The sequence below is a fragment of the Arabidopsis lyrata genome (genome assembly GCF_000004255.2).
Source record: "Arabidopsis lyrata subsp. lyrata unplaced genomic scaffold ARALYscaffold_6, whole genome shotgun sequence".
NCBI classification, from domain to species: domain Eukaryota; kingdom Viridiplantae; phylum Streptophyta; class Magnoliopsida; order Brassicales; family Brassicaceae; genus Arabidopsis; species Arabidopsis lyrata.
The window spans coordinates 18,668,250-18,685,572 of NW_003302550.1; the positions used below are offsets into that span (position 1 = coordinate 18,668,250).

At 36.4% G+C, this 17,323-nt stretch overlaps 3 protein-coding genes and 2 pseudogenes across 3 annotated transcripts; 4 read left to right on the plus strand and 1 right to left on the minus strand.

The window, feature by feature from the left end:
- Positions 1 to 276: 276 nt before the first annotated feature.
- On the minus strand, positions 277 to 651 carry LOC110227402 (annotated as a pseudogene).
- A 5,573-nt stretch (positions 652 to 6,224) lies between these two features.
- Positions 6,225 to 9,112, plus strand: LOC9308471. The gene is given in 11 exon segments (XM_021021808.1): positions 6,225 to 6,528; positions 6,615 to 6,876; positions 6,960 to 7,031; positions 7,117 to 7,194; positions 7,277 to 7,401; positions 7,499 to 7,571; positions 7,697 to 7,758; positions 7,860 to 7,909; positions 7,912 to 8,224; positions 8,382 to 8,472; positions 8,703 to 9,112. Coding segments are annotated over 11 exon segments (1,401 nt in total). The 5' UTR covers positions 6,225 to 6,448; the 3' UTR covers positions 8,898 to 9,112.
- Positions 9,113 to 10,323: 1,211 nt separating this feature from the next.
- On the plus strand, positions 10,324 to 10,631 carry LOC110227499 (annotated as a pseudogene).
- Positions 10,632 to 11,726: 1,095 nt separating this feature from the next.
- On the plus strand, positions 11,727 to 14,826 carry LOC9308472. The gene is made up of 7 exons (XM_021021799.1): positions 11,727 to 11,971; positions 12,153 to 13,258; positions 13,333 to 13,388; positions 13,481 to 13,714; positions 13,792 to 14,083; positions 14,163 to 14,359; positions 14,430 to 14,826. The coding sequence occupies exons 2-7, from the start codon at positions 12,164 to 12,166 to the stop codon at positions 14,581 to 14,583; spliced, it is 2,028 nt and encodes a 675-aa protein (XP_020877458.1). The 5' UTR covers positions 11,727 to 11,971; positions 12,153 to 12,163; the 3' UTR covers positions 14,584 to 14,826.
- Positions 14,827 to 15,973: 1,147 nt separating this feature from the next.
- Positions 15,974 to 16,434, plus strand: LOC9308473. Its single transcript, XM_021021875.1, has one exon. The coding sequence runs from the start codon at positions 16,083 to 16,085 to the stop codon at positions 16,290 to 16,292; it is 210 nt and encodes a 69-aa protein (XP_020877534.1). The 5' UTR covers positions 15,974 to 16,082; the 3' UTR covers positions 16,293 to 16,434.
- The last annotated feature ends 889 nt before the right edge of the window (positions 16,435 to 17,323 follow it).

Consider the following 17,323-nt stretch of genomic DNA (forward strand, 5'->3'; position numbering starts at 1 on the left):
AAGTTAGATATCAAATCTTATATGTTCATTTTGATTGGTCATTCTTTTTAATTAAATAGTATTTGACTTGTTTATCCTTAATGAGTTGAATTAATTTACTCTATAAAATTTTATTTCTAATGACATTCTTAAGTAAATTCTTATAAAAGGGAAGGTTAATTAAGGGTAATTGTAAATTGTACTCCCCAAATAATAGTATAGGATCATGGAAAAACAATTAATAATAAATTTTCCTTATAAATGTTTTTTCAAATTTTACAAGAAGATTATGATGTCTTATTTAAGAATACTATAAGTGCAACGACACTTAAATTTTGCACAACTACCAAGATTCTTACCCCTTCTAAAACAAGATTTTTGGCAGTCATAACAAAAACCCATTATGTCTTGACGAATAGAGTGTTCAAGATGTTTATCCACTGTGGATTGAAGGACTGCCTTCTGGATTGTCAAGGTATGTTCTCTCTTCTGAATTAGATTTTTTGATAATTTTTGATGTACCTATAAAATTTCCAAAACATATTTCAAATTATTAAATCAATGTTTAAAAAACTATTATATATATCTTACATAAGATCTTAATTACATAAATTTAGACTTACATGAGGAAAAACGGATTGGAAGAGTTAAAAACAATATAATTGTCTTCATTCTTAATCTAAAATATTATTATATGGCAAGAAAATATATAGAATACTATTCTTTCTGCTAATCCTTTAAGTTTTGTTTTTTTACAATAGTTATCAAAAGTTCAAAACTAAACAGTGTCATATTTATATGTTTTCATAAAAAAATATATTACGAAAGACTTATGTTGTTTTATAAACGTTTTATTTTGTTATTAATGGAAGTTAAGTTAGCCATAATGCTTTAAATATATTAACTAAAAGAATGGGCTTTTTCCTTCCTATTTTCAATTAAAGCAAAAAAAAGGATTTATTCAGAATGGGTCATTGAAAGAAAATAAAAAAAAATGTTTTAGTCTATAGGTTAAACACAAAATGGGTTAAAGAAACTTCTTTTTAATGGGTTCAAAAGAATTTTAAAAAAAAAAAACAAACAAAAAAAATGTTTTAGTCTATAGATACAGAATGGGTCTGATTGTGGTATATGCAGCTCCTACGGTTTGTCGACGGAGTGGGCTATGGGAAAAGTTAAGAGAGGTGGTGAGCTCTATAACTGAACCGGTTGTGATTGGTGGGGACTTTAACATAATAGTGAGATTGGATGAATGGACCGGAGGGAATGGTCAGCTTTCACCAGATTCATTGTCGTTTGGGGATTGGATTAATGAATTATCTCTGATTGATATGGGCTTCCGGGGAAACAGATTCACATGGAGACGTGGGAGAAAGGAGTCAACTTTTATAGCAAAACGGTTGGATCGGGTCCTTTGTTGTGCTCAGACTCGTCTTCAATGGCAAGAGGAAACTGTGACACATCTCCCCTTCTTGTCATCGGATCACGCACCACTCTATGTACATCTGTCGCCAGAGATGCAGGGTGACCCGCGGAGACGCCCATTTCGTTTTGAAGCGGCTTGGTTAAGTCATTCTGGGTTTAAGGACTTGTTGTTAGCCTCTTGGACTAAGAATACAAATACACCTGCAACTTTAAATGAGTTGAGAAGAACACTGCAGCGTTGGAATCGGGAAGTGTTTGGAGATGTTCAGAAGAGAAAGGAGACTCTGGTAAGGGAGAATAAAGTGGTCCATGACCAATTGGATGTGACGCAGACAGATTCTCTGTTAGAAAAGGAGTCAGAGCTGATTAGAGAATTTGAGGTTGTGTTGGAACAAGAGGAGATGTTATGGTATCAAAAATCCAGAGAGAAGTGGATCCACTTGGGGGACAAGAACACAAGTTTTTTCTACACATCAACTATTATCAGAAGAAGAAGGAATCGTATAGAGATGTTAAAGGATAATGATGATAGGTGGATCACTAATGCTATGGAGTTGGAAAATCTTGCGATTGAGTATTACAAGAGGCTGTACTCGATGGAAGATGTTGATGAGGAAGTTGCGAGCTTACCACGGGAAGGTTTCATGCCTTTAAGTTGTGCAGATCAAACCGAACTGATGAGATGTTTCTCAGCCGCGGAAGTGGAGAAGGCAATTCGGAGTATGGGAAAGTTTAAGACTCCGGGACCGGATGGCTTTCAACCAGTATTTTATCAACAATGTTGGGACGTAGTAGGCGAGTCTGTTACATGTTTTGTGCTGGATTTCCTTGAATCTGGAACTCTTCCTGCAGATCTGAATGATGCACTCTTGGTATTGATTCCCAAGGTGATGAAACCGGAGAGAATCACGCAGTTTTGTTCAATAAACTTATGTAACGTGTTATTTAAGATAATAACTAAGACGATAGTAGAGAGGCTTAAGCGAGTTATAACAAAGCTTATTGGGCCAGCTCAGTCGAGTTTCATACCTGGGAGAGTGAGCATTGACAATATAGTAGTGGTACAGGAGGCGGTACACTCTATGAAACGTAAACAAGGCCGGAAAGGGTGGATGCTTTTGAAACTGGATCTTGAGAAGACCTATGATAGGATTCGATGGGACTTTCTAGAAGATACCCTTATTGTTGCGGGGCTGGCTGAGAGATGGTCCGATGGATCATGGCATGTGTGACAGGTCCTTCGATGCGATTGCTTTGGAACGGGGAGCGGACAGAGGCGTTTAAGCCACGGCGGGGGCTTAGACAAGGGGATCCGCTGTCACCTTATCTTTTCGTCCTATGTATGGAGAGATTGTGCCATATGATTGAGGTTTCAATTGAGAAGAAGCAGTGGAAACCGATTAGTTTGTCGTAGGGTGGGCCCAAGTTATCCCATATTTGCTTTGCTCTGATGACCTCATTTTATTTACAGAAGCTTCAGTAGCGCAAGTACGGGTGATTAGAATGGTGCTTGAAACTTTTTGTGTAGCCTCTGGACAGAAGGTCAGTCTAGAAAAATCCAAGATATTTTTTTTCTAGAATGTTTCGCGGGAGTTGGGGAAATTGATTAGCGATGAAAGCGGCATTGCGACAACATGTGATCTTGGAAAATATCTTGGTATGCCCGTACTTCAAAAGAGAATAAATAAGGACACGTTTGGAGATATTTTGGAGAAAGTGTCGTCTCAGCTCTCGGGTTGGAAGGAGAAGACTTTGAGTTTTGCAATACGCCTAACACTCACGAAGGCGGTCTTATCCTCAATTTCAGTCTATTCGATGAGTTCGATTGTGTTGCCGCAATCCACATTAACGAGGCTGGAGAGAGTATCTCGGTCTTTTTATGGGGAAGCACCATGGAAAAGAGGAAACAACACTTGGTTAGTTGGAAGAGAGTGTGTATACCAAAAAAGGAAGGCGGGTTGGGGATCCGGATGGCTGCGGATATAAATAAAGCATTGATAGCGAAAGTTGGTTGGAGGCTATTAAATGATCGGGTGAGTCTTTGGTCGCGAGTGATACGGTCTAAATATAAGGTTGGTGAGATTCATGATCCAAGGGAATTGGTCATCGACTACGCGAAGTATCGGAGTCGGGCTGCGGGAGGTAGTAATGCGGGGAATCAGCTGGGTAATAGGCGATGGCTGGCAGATACAATTTTGGAGAGATAAGTGGGTCTCGGGTAAGAGGCTCTTGGATGATGAAATGGGGAATGTACCTGTTGATGAGGAAGCTTTGTTGGCTTGGAATTTATGGCATGATGGTATGGGCTGGGATCTGAACAGAATAACCCCGTACATATCTGAAGACATGAGACTTGAATTAACGTCGCTGGTAGTGGATCGTGTTACGGGGTCAAAAGACAGAGTATCCTTGGGAGAGAACCAGAATGGGAAGTTCACGGTGTCGTATGCGTATAGGATGCTGACATGGGAAGACGGGCCAAGGCAGAATATGGCGTCTTTTTTTTTATTGCATATGGAAGATGAAAGTACCAGAACGCGTGAAAATGTTTTTATGGCTTGTCGGAAATCAAGCAATCATGACAAATGCGGAGAGATATCGGAGACATTTGTGTGATTCGGAAGTCTGTCAGATTTGTAAGGGTGGGATCGAGACTATTATGCATATTCTCAGGGACTGCCCGGCGATGTTTGGTATATGGACCCAGATTGTTCCTAGACGGAGACAGCCGGGTTTTTTCACGCAGTCAATACTTGAGTGGTTATATGCAAATTTGAGAGAGGAGACACAAGTAGAGGATGGTCCCTGGTCCGTGATGTTTGCATTGGCAGTGTGGTGGGGCTGGAAATGGAGGTGCGGAAATGTGTTTGGGGAGAACAAGAGATGTCGGGATCGAGTGCGTTTTATTAGAGAGTTAGTGATGGAGGTGAACAAAGCTAATCTTAATAGCGGGGTGGGTCAGGAGAAGAGGCCGAGAGTGGAGATGTTGGTAGGATGGGTGGCACCAATGGCGGGCTGGTTAAAAATAAATATAGATGGTGCGTCTCATGGGAATCCCGGGTTAGCTACTGCAGGAGGGGTACTCCGGGATAGTGAAGGAAAATGGTGTGGTGGGTTTGCGCTGAATATTGGGCGATGTTCGGCAATGTTGGCAGAATTATGGGGGATCTACTATGGATTATATTTAGCGTGGGCAGCCCGAGCTCCACGGGTGGAGTTGGAAGTAGATTCGGCAATCGTGGTGGAGTTTCTTAAGATAGGGATTGGGGAGCATCATCCGCTGTCGTTCCTGGTACGCTTGAGCCATGGCTTTATTTCGAAGGACTGGGAAGTCCGAATATCTCATATGTATAGGGAGGCTGATTGTCTTGCAGACGGATTAGCAAACTATGCCTTTTCGTTACCGCTTGGTTTTCATTTGTTTAATACTGTTCCGAGTAGTGTAGACTCGCTTTGGAGGGAGGATAACCTTGGGTCCATACGACCAAAGCAAGTCCTTGTGTAATTTCTTTTTGCTTTGAATAAAACCGGGAGACTACGTCTCCCGCTCACTCACCAAAAAAAAAAAGAATGGGTCATTGAAAGAAAATAAAAAAAAAATGTTTTAGTCTATAGGTTCCACACAAAATGGATTAAAAAAACTTCTTTTTAATGGGTTCAAAAGAATAAGTTAAAACTAAAAAAAAAAAAAAAAAAAAAAAAAAAAAAAAAAAGTTAAAACTAAAATCAATAAACTTCTTATACTACAACTTTTCTTGTAAATTAAAGATGTCCGTTGAGCTGATCCCACATCCTCGTATATGAGTCAATTTGCTTGTTACTACCACTGTTGTCACAATCATCATTGCAGCTACTTTAATCACCAGAGTCACCATTACTAATAAGATTATAGAAGTGGCTAGTGGCTACAGAATTGATATTGGTTTATAAGGAAATAAAACTGTTAATAATAATAACAAGATTTAAATACGGGACGATGAAAGGTTTACCTTTTGTCCCATACTTTATTGCGGTAGATAAAATTGTAGAACTATTCAATTACAATACGGTCTAGTTTAAACTTCCACAATTAGTCGTTCCAAATGTTATTTTCTTCATGTTGTTTGTTTTATTTGTTTGATAATTTAAGTTTTTTCATAGAAAATACTAAAATAGTTAAAGGTTTTAATTAGTAAAAAACAAACCAAGAAGTAAAATTAACTATTCTGATATTATTTATCGTTATTAAACCAGTAAATTTTGTACCACAGCGATACATGTTTATCTAAATCTGGATGTTTGGATACCCATTTAGGGTCTGTTCGGTTTCATTTGGTTTTGGTTCTTTTGGTTATATAGACTTTAGGATTCATTCAGATATTTTAGAGTTTCAGTTCGATTTCAGTTAGTTTTCGGTTTTCTTAGTTTAAAATTTTAGTATTCATTCAGGTATTTTGTTTCGGATGTTTCTGGATACTTCAGTTATTTTCGACTATTTTCGAAGATATTTTTCGGTTATTTTATATATTATCAGAGAATTTTGATTATTCGGTCGATAAATAATTTTTTTTTTTTTTTGTCATCTGTAATTAAAGGTCGATAAATAATTAGTATTTTAGATATATAACCACTGGGCTGATTGGTTAAGACTAAAGTATCTTACAACACAAATTTTTATATCTAAAGTGTTTACATCAAAAATCTGACCAGCCAAAAGTAATAGTGGCTACCAATCGGCTCTTATATTTAAGATATTTTCGAATACTTAAAATATTTCGGCTCGGTATTAATTCTGTTTCGGTTTTTTTTTTTTTTTCTTCGGCTTCGGTCCATTCGGTTCGGTTAATTTATCAAAAGCCTAGGTTTACCAATCAAACCTGGAGAATCCCCTCCGTAATCTGCATCCCTCACTACGACACACAACAACTGTTTAATTTCCCAATTTGTCGCCGACTCTCTCTCCGCCCTAAAATCACCGGTGACTCTCCCCGGAATCTTTCTTTAGGTCACCGTCAAGCATCTCTCCTTCACAGTTTCTCAGAAGAATATGGTTTTGGAATAAACGATGATAAAACGATCCAGTAACTGCGCTATTTGCGAGAATTCTAATCGTGCTTGTATCTGTAGTGCTTGCGTTAATCATAGGTTACAAAAATCTCATGAAAATCGATCTTTTTTCGATTACGGGTTATATCGATTTTTCGGAATTCTCATAGGTTTGTTTTCTACAGATTGATTGAGTATAACACTTTGTTGAAGTCACTCAAGACTCGAAGAGATTCTTTATTATCAAGATTGAGTCACCTATTGGAATCTAAGGGTAAAGCTGATGATCAGAAGAATTGGAGATTGATTCAAAACGAGAATATTTTGAAGTTGAAGAAGAAACTTAAGAGTAATAAGGAATTGGTTACTCAAGGGAAGGGTAAGATTGAGAGAGGATCTTGTGATCTTAAAGTTAAATATGGAGTTCTTGATTCAGCTTGTTCCACGGTACGTAAAAATCGATGCTTTATGAGTAATAAGTGTGAAAGATTCAAGTTTTGTTACAGTTTGTTGATGACTCTGTTTTGTAGCTTGAGAAAATTAGAGTTGAACAAGTGGAGAAGTATTTTCCTAATCTAATATGTACACAGAGCCTTGGTCATGTAAGTAGCTATAGCTTTAGATTGGTTTTGTATGTTATGAAATATGTAATGTGTAGTGTAAGAAGTTGAGGTTTGTTAATTGCAGATGGCGATTTCATCTGAGCGTCTTCATAAGCAGTCGGTTGTTGTGAAACAGATATGCAAATTGTTCCCTTTACGCCGAGTATGCATATTAGTTTGATAAATTGTTTCTGTTTGTCTTCTTGGACTAGTGTTTTACTCTAGTTGCTCTGTATTGTATTCAGGTTAGTTTTGACGGAGAGAGTCAGAACGGTTCAGTTCGTCAATATGATGTCATTTGCAATTCACGTCTCCCGAGTGGTTTGGACCCTCATTCCATCCCATCAGAAGAGCTCGCTGTCTCTTTGGGGTAATGTTATATTCTCTATTTTTAAGGCTATGCATTTGGGTTTCAGTCCGTGGTATATATTCGGTTTTGTAAGACAAAATTTTGATATGTGGAGTAGGTATATGGTCCAACTTCTGAACCTTGTTGTTCAAAACGTAGCCGCTCCTGGACTACATAGCTCAGGTTTTGCGGTATGATTGTTTTATCTTCAATAAGTTGACATTGCAAGTGGAACACAAAAGTAGTAATCTCTCAAAAAGATTAAAGTTCACTGTCTTTTCTTGTAAATTCGTTCTGTTGGTTTTGCACCACACAGGGCTCTTGCTCCCGTATTTGGCAACGAGATTCCTATTGGGATGCACGTACCTCTACTCGAAGGTACACTATTTTTTTCCCTTTTTGGAAACCTCTTTCTACATACCTGTGCTTTGAAAGAGAATAAAATAAATGAAACTAAACAAGGCATCGTTCTGTTGCAGCAATGAGTATCCTCTCTTCATACCCCGCCGAAATTATTGTTCAACCAGCGTTGAAACTCCAGCAATTTTGGTGTTGCTTCCATGGAATCCGATAGAAAAGAACCGCGTCTGGACTCTACTGGACGCAACAGCTTTAAGTACTCCTCTGCTTCTCCTCATTCGATTGAGTCACACAGAGACCTGCAGAAAGGGATAGCTCTTCTCAAGAAAAGTGTTGCGTGCTTGACAGCATATTGTTACAACTCACTTTGCCTTGAAGTACCTCCTGAGGCCTCAACTTTTGAAGCATTTGCCAAGTTATTGGCCACACTTTCGTCATCAAAGGAGGTCCGGTCTGTTTTCTCCCTGAAAATGGCTTCTTCAAGGTAAACCAATCTTAAGTTCAACTCACATGTATCCCCACATCTTCGGGGAATCCTTTGCACATGACGTTACTTTTTTCCGACTTTTGTAATTGGTATTTTATATAACTGTATAGATTCCTGATAAGTTTATGTGTACTTCTGTGTTCTGATGATGCAGATCATGCAAGCAGGCTCCACAACTCAACAAATCCATATGGAACGCTCACTCAGTCATCTCAAGCTCATTACTTGAAAGTGCACATCTTCCGGTACATGATAATTCCTCTTTTTCCCATTAATTTTTCTGAAGGAGCCATATTAGCTGCTCGAGAATGCATTAATAGTTTTGAAAATTCATATAACTTCTCAAATGGCGTTTACTTGGATGAATTGGACATTAAATCCGTATAGATTGATGTTTCATTTTTCATAACCAGTTCATTTGTTTTGTTTCGACACGATTTCTTTTTAACGACACCTCTAAAATATTTTCAAGGAGAGGAACGCAAGTTACAACCAGGATCCGAATTCAGCAGCCAGTTATCTCTCTGCATCCGCATCATCAACCCGAAAGAACAACGATATGAACGGATGGGATTTGGTCGAACATCCTAAGTACCCGCCACCACCTTCACAGTCCGAGGATGTTGAACACTGGACTCGCGCTATGTTTATCGATGCCAAGAAGAAATGAAGGGTTAATTCTTTGAGTGAAGCGAACACTTTGGTATATATGCCCTACAATGTACAGAAACACAGAACATCGGTATAGATTCTCTCTTAGTCTTGCGTTTAAGAACCGAACCAGACCAACTAAGAGGAATCTTAGTTTTATGGTGTTAGTTTCACTATTTAATTATGACTTGAGGTTTTAATATTTACAATTTTAAGTAAATACCATTAATATTTCCTAGGCTTTGGCATAATGCCCGAACTCGAAAAACCAAAACGAACCCAACTCGAAAAAACTGACCCGAACCTGAAATTTTAAAATACCCGAACCTTTATGCAAAAAATCCTCAAAGTTGCCAAATTTTGCAACTTTGCAGAATAATCCTATGAAATCCAAACTAATAGGCAATATAATCATTTTTCCTTATTGTCAAGCTTTTAAAATTGTGATAAATAAATTATCAAATTGATGCTCTCGAGACGAGGAGTTCAACTCTATATTTATAATTTTAAAAATCAAATGTATGTGATCGTGAAAGCGTTTACAATATATACATAAAGGCTATATTGCCTATTATTTTGGATTTCATAGAAGTATTCTGCATTTTTTGGAGGTAGAAGGTAAAATTGTAAAAATTGGCGAATTTGAGGTTTTTTTGCACAAAACCCAATAATATATTAGTATTAATTATATTTACAATAACTTAAGTGCCTAAAATATTTTGCATATTTTCGGATATTTTAGCTACTTTTGAATAGATTTGGGTAAAAAATACTCGGTTTTTAAGATATATTTGTGTTTTCAAGTAGTTGTATGGATTCGGATTCAAAATTTTCAATTTTTGGATACTTCGGATAAACCCGAATCCGAAATATCCGATCCGAACCCGAAGTTTTAAACCTGAATCCGATCCGAATACTCGAACGCCCATGCCTATTATTTCCCATCTGATTTAGAGTTTAGTTTTAGTAGTTAGAAAAATTGCAACGTTTTTTATCTCACGGTCCAATTTGCCCATTGGTCTTTACTCTTTAGAGTCCAATGGGCCTATACAAAGCCTATCCACCAACATTTTACTTTTTAGATGAAATGCTAATATATTAGAATTTCTTACAGAAAACAAATTTCAGCATTTTTTTTTTCGTCAATAGAATTCAAGTTGAAATATAAACAACCTGCAAGTACAAGAACACTTTTAGAGACATAAACCAGCGAGTAAAAGAACACTCCGGAAGACAAAGACCAAGCAAGGTAAACAAAGAGTAAAAATAAAAACTCAAACATACCAACTACACTACATCCATCAATACTTCCTGGATCATAATCTTGAAACCCCAAAGAAGACATACAAAACCTAAATCTTAGAAAATTAAAACAAATCTGAGACTCAGAAAAATACACAAACGGGTTACAATACAAAATCTCCTTTACCACTAGTTATAACATAATGAAAGTATCGTGCGCCCCTATTATAATGCCCCGGCGAGGAGCCACGAAGGCGGTGAGACACATCCAAAACTTAGAGACTCAATGATCGTGTCTTGAAGAAAAGAAAAAGATCTAGATCTAAGATAGTAAATTTTCTTCATCTGAGACAGTGAAAAAACGGGTGAAGACTGCCTCTGCCAAGGAAGGATACGGCCAAATCCGAAGCTGGGAATGGCGGAGACAAAGAGCCAAACATCAAGAACCCAAGGACGAAAAGATTTAAGCTTTAAAAACCTAGATCTTGAAAACTAGATCTGATTCCGTTGGAAGAAAAAACATGGAAATTCTATAACAAAACATAAAATAGTCTTTGACAATATACCTAATTCCAATTCTCTCTTTTTCTCTTTTTGAAATTAATTTCATTTTTATTTGTGATCTCGCATATACCTAATTTATCGTTCACTTTTTAATACTGAAGTCTAGTAATACTTTTCAACAATATAAAATTTACTAAATTTGAATTTTAGGTTTAGAGAGAGGTGATTTCAGCATTTTTCATCTCCCGTTTCTTTTTTTAATTGACATATAAGACAAAAACCATATTTAGTAAAATTAACATGTTTATATATCTTTTTTTTTGTCGTCTGAATTTATTATTTATTGCAAATTATGAGAACTGTTACATAGACGATTCTACAACGGATAATTCCTTCCGACCCTTATTAGATTCACGACAGACGACACCTCCTTCACCTCCTTCTTCATGCTCTTGATGGACACTTTTCTTTCTGCGTAGAATCCTGGCGAAAGGCTATAATTGTATATCGCTGGAGATCTCCTGCACACTTGCCTCCAATAATCTGCAAATTTATTAATAAATCGCATTATCTGGGACTCGAACCCTAGACCTATGGGTGTAGAAGCATTAATTAACCCTTGGTCAACCAATGGGCCAAGGGGGCTTCCACACATGTTTAAATATCAAAATGATAATATAATAACTTAAACAGTAAATTGATATTAATATTTGACATTTAGTAAATAAACATAAATTTAAATAATTTTACACATATGATTTTATTAAAGCAATGTATTGAAAGTTTTGACATTTACAAAATAAAAAAAAAATTGAAAATTTTTCTTTTTCTTTTAGTATTAATTTAGTTTCAAAATAACATATAATTCAATTAATAAATTCTTAAAATCAAAACTATAAATTATAGGAAACTTTTATTTTTTTCTTTTAGTATTAATTTATTTCCAAAAATATTTAAGTCTCATTTTAATTAACATCTAATTCAATTAATAAATTTCTTTAAATCAAATGAATCATAACTATAAATTATAGGAAACTTTAATTTTATAATAGTATAATATTGTATATATAAGTGAGAAGTTGCTGAAAAATATTGAAAAGAAACCCCAAAATATTTGAGTTATTACAAATCCGACCCAACCCATGAGATTCCCGCTTCTCCCGCTCCTTTGCTTCGCTCTTGCCTCTGTCTGAAAATCGCTCTCTCCTTCTTCTGATTCTTCTTCCAATTCAATTTCCATCTTTAATCTCAATTATATTTGGATCGTCACCTGAAATTTTCATTATCTCTGTAACATTTTTATCGAAAATTCTGTGAATCCATTTCCCTCCGATTCTCTCCGGATCTGTAAGTTTCTCAATATCTTTTTTTGGTATTGATTTTTAAAGTTATGTTGAATTATTTTAGGAATCAGTCTCTCTCTGTGAGATATGTTTCGAGTTTTCTAGAATTACAAATTAATGTTTTGGATGTGACAATTAATCTTTTGTTTTGCCTCTTGTTTGATTATGTGGAATCTCTGTTATAGCGTCGTCGTCAATGGATATGGCGAGTTCACCTAAACACAATGTGGAAGAGATTGAGGAGAAGAAAGAGGAAGAGATGAAATCTGTTGATATCGAAGAGTTTTCTCGTAAACCGGTTGACGAAATCGAGGAGATGATGGAGGATAATGAGGATGAGGAGATGGAGTCTATAGATATTCATGAAGAGGAAGGAGACAAGATTGTTACTATGGATGAGATAATGTCTGTAGATAGTGATGATGATGATAGTGAGAGTTCTGCTGAATCAAACGATGAAATAACGAAAGCTCGTGAAGAATCGGTTGATGATCGCAGCGGAATTTCTCACCACTCATCACCGGAATCAAATTCATCAACTTCTTCTGCTTGGACAGAGAAAGCAGCTGCGATCAAGAACTTTGTTAGAGTGAAGAGCGAAGTTGCGGTACATACATTGATTCGTCGACTTTCCGGGAAACTAAGTGTTGACAATGCAGCTCATGGTACTAGAGATGATGAGGTGAAATCAGTGGACTCTCCTAAAACAGAAGGAAAGTCTATGTGGAATCCTTTAAGCTATTTAAAGATGATGCAGAACGACGATGATTCGGTTGATACAGAAGAAGAGGTAGCATTGGAGCCTGTAGTGATGAAAGGTAGGATTATATTGTATACAAGACTAGGGTGTGAGGAGTGCAGAGAATGTAGGTTGTTTTTGCATGAAAAGAGGTTAAGATATGTCGAGATTAACATCGATATTTACCCGTCAAGAAAACTGGAGTTGGAAAAGATTTGTGGCGGAGATGTCGCTCCTAAGGTTTTTTTTAATGAAGAGTTAGTTGGGAGTTTTAAGGAGCTTAAGGTATTGGAGGAATCAGGAGAGCTTGAGGAGAAGATCAAACATTTGATAGAAGAAGCACCGCCTCGGGAAGCTCCTCTGCCACCTTTTTCAGGGGAAGATGATGCATCAAGTAAAGGTCCTGTAGATGAACTAGCTTTAATAGTGTTGAAGATGAAGCCTTGCGTAGTTAAGGATCGGTTTTATAAAATGAGAAGGTTTAAAAACTGTTTCTTAGGTTCGGAAGCTGTGGATTTCTTATCCGCGGATCAAAGTCTAGAAAGAGACGGGGTAAGTAATGTGATCATCGTAAGATTTTAAGAGTAGAGGATTTGACGGTTTTATAATCCAAGCTTTTTGTATAGGCAGTTGAAGTTGCTCGAAAGCTTGCAAGCCAACTCTTCTTTCAACATGTCCTAGAGTGAGCTTTCTTCACCTCACCGATGTTTTTTTAGGTGTTATAATTTCATTTGTGCTTCTTTTGTTTCTTATTTTCCATTCTTTCTTAACCAGGGAGAATCTGTTTGAGGATGGGAATCACTTGTATCGGTTTCTGGATGATGACCCGGTCGTGTCATCTCAATGTCATAACATCCCTAGAGGAATAATTGATATGAAGCCAAGGCCGATCGTGGAAATCGCGTCAAGGCTCAGACTTGTGTATCGAGCAATTCTTGAAGCTTACACTTCGCCAGATGGAAAACATGTAGACTACAGAAGCATCCATGGGAGTGAAGAGTTTGCAAGGTATATATATGTATAGTGACCTTCTTTATCTATTTTTATGTCTTATTACTAACCCGAGTATTATTCAATTTCGATAGGTACCTACGAATAATCCAGGAGCTCCATAGAGTAGAGCTTGAAGATATGCAGAGAGAGGAAAAGCTCGCGTTCTTCATAAACCTTTATAACATGATGGCTATACACTCAATACTAGTATGGGGCCATCCGGCAGGAACTTTTGATCGGACGAAGATGTTTATGGACTTCAAGTATGTGATTGGCGGCAACACCTACTCGCTTTCGGCTATACAAAATGGAATTCTAAGGGGTAACCAGCGACCGATGTTCAATCCTATGAAACCATTTGGTGCAAAGGACAAACGTTCCAAGGTAAAAACATTTTAGTGCTAGTCTGTTGAGTCAAGTCTCATGAATACTTCTGATTCATATATGTCTCGTGTCTTTTTAGGTTGCTCTGCCTTATGCAGAGCCTCTAACTCATTTTGCTCTGGTTTGTGGAACGCGGTCTGGACCACCGCTTCGATGCTTCACGCCTGGTGAGATCGATAAAGAACTCATGGAGGCAGCTCGCGATTTCTTAAGATGTGGTGGACTCATAGTTGATCTCAATGACAAATTTGCATACATCAACCAAATCTTTAACTGGTAAAGCTCTCATTCAATTCAACATAGTTACATGATTCCGTCGCTTACTAAACCTTAGTCTATTGCACAGGTATGGGGTAGATTTTGGAAATAGCGAAGTGGAGGTACTGAAGCATGCATCAACCTTCTTGGAGCCACAATTTTCAGAAGCTTTGCTGGATTGTCTAGTTGATACTCAGTTTAAACTTGTCTACCAAAAATATGACTGGAGGCTTAACAACTAACTAAAAGACTTATATATCCGCAACTTTGGGGAGCTATGCGGTTTGTTTGTTTTTTTTTCTTTTTCTTTTGCTTTATCATCACAACAACATAGATTCTATGACTTGGTTCAAATGGGAATTAAGAATATACAGTCTTGTTTTGTTCCCATAGATTCTTCTTTCTTTGTTTGAGAAGGTCTTTTGAAACATGAAAATGTTCTATTTCATTGCGTAAGGAATTGAGTCGAGAATGTAAGACCGATGAGCTTATCCATTCTGAAACCAGAATCTTGTCTCGTAAGATTAGTTTGTCTTCATTTTTCTTTAGTAAGCGTCTCATGAAACTCTCTAATGAACAACACATCAGTTATCGTTTCTGAAGAGAAACCTACACAACAAATAGTATCCACCATCCAAGCTACATTGTATATAGCTATTAGCACAACATTTTGAGTCAAAGGTGATTGATTTTCTTGTGTTTAGTGAGTTGTTAAGAGTTAGTTACTCTGTTTAAGCATACTCAATTGTATTTGTATGTATATAAGCATTGTAATTCACTACAAGAATATTGAAATTAATGAGAAATGTTCAATCAAGTAAGCAGTAATTATTTCAACTTTTCTCTAGAGTTGTTCATTTTCTCTTCATTTCGGTTTTATTCGAAAATTCTGTTTTACCAGCGAGAAACTCCATCGATTTTATTTCAAGCTACAGTGTTCATCTCTCTCTTCACCATTTGATCTCAAAACTCTTTCAATAGTAAAAAAAAATGGAACCAAGCTATAGAACAATTAGTTAACGGATATTTGACAAACAAAGTTTCGTATTAGTTTTGTAAAAAAAGTGTAGAATAAGCTAAATAGATAAACTTTGTACTATTATTGCCGGGAAACTATTATGCTTTATTCCTAGGGGACATATCGTCATGCATGACATATGTAAATGGACTAAAAGATTTGATTTAAACATATCGTCATCGTCAGGCATGACATAAGCAAATGTCAAATGGACTCGAGTATTTTTCATAACACACTCTTATGTATTTTTCTCACTAATACCGCTCTTAATTATTATTATCCAATATATAGTTTTCCTAATTAAGTTGACATGGAACATGGTTGGTATCGAACACAAAATTGACAGTCCAGTCCTATTAAAGTTGACCTGTCAGAACTAGTGTGTGTCAACGATTGGGATTTGCTTTGGTCGCTTTTGTATGGTAGAGAATCAATCCCTTGGTTTCCAAGCAAATATACTTTACTTTTCCAATTTTCTACGTTTTCTATGATATTTCCTCGAATTAAAGAAATCCAAATAAGGGAACAAACAAAACAAAGAAAGAAAAATCAAAATTGACCGCACAAGGGAAAATTCCATGTAACTACCCTTCTACAACCTTATAAATACATCACCAAACCCTCTTTTCTTCATAAAACCTCATTCTCATAAACTCATTAAGTTTCAGACCAATCTTGAGTTTTATTTCTTCGGATTGATTCTTTGATAATTATTTTTGGAAGATGTACGGTGTTGGTGGATCGAGCACAACGGGTTTCGCAGAGGCTTACGCGATGAGGAAGATTTATAAGGAAAAGATGAAGATGAAGCTTGCAGAGGTAAAAGTAGAGGAAGAGAAAAACAATGTTGAAGAGAAGAGTAAAAGCTGGAAAACCAAGAAATCGAAGAAGACCCTCCAGATTAATCCGAGGGTTTCCTCTGCAGATATTTAAACATCTATGTAGTTATGTATTTATTTATTTTAACTCTTTTATGATGGGTTCATTTTGTTTTTTCTGTAATATATTTTTCCCAGTTAAATAACATAAAAAATGATGGTTGTTGTAAATCTTATGCATACTTCTTTTTGTGCAATGATCCGAGAAAATTTAAAAGTCTATCTTATACTTATTTATACACTTTTCTGTTAAATAATGTTAGGTGTTTTAGAGTTTACACACATCTCTGAAGCAAGTCTTGTGGTAGGATTCTCCTTCCATTGTCATCTTTTCTAGAGGATAAACTGTTTTCTTATAAGCTGCACATTTGTCTTATGTTCCGCTAAAGAACGAAGATAACCTGTTTGGAGCCCTTGTCTTTGTAGATGATCCCACCAAGAATTTAAAAAATTAGATTAGAAAACATTGAAGAATGACAAAAAGAGAAAACATAGGAATGTTGAAGAATTAGGGAAAACGGCCAATCCCCCCCTGAACTTAGTTGCTTTATCGTATTTATACACGGAACTTTGAAGTGTGCTTAAAACTACATAAACTTAACTAAAATTTGAATTTTCTACACGGACAATCTTAATCTAGTCAAAACCAACAAATCGAGAAACGGTGTTAATGTTCCGTTAACAGATGATGACTAGGATGCCACATTAAACCACGAAACGATGTCGTTTTTCTAATTTATAAAAAAAAAAATTATGAGAGCAAAATATTACTAAATCTGGGTTTGAACCAGTGACCTCTGACTTGAACAATGAAACTTAATACCGGTTGGGCTAACACAATTTAGTTACCAAAACCAAACGAAAGCAAACGTATATATATATATATATATGATGCAATAATTTAAAAATAATAAAACTAAAATAACGAAGACTTTTTTCTCTCTTTGCTTTCATCTTCTCCGATCTTCGTCTTGTGACTGTAATTATAATCCTCTTCATCTCTACGTTACAGGCAAAAGATTGGATCGAGAACTGGGATTTCTTTGGTAGATTAGAACGAATTTGATTAAAATCGTGTATCAAATC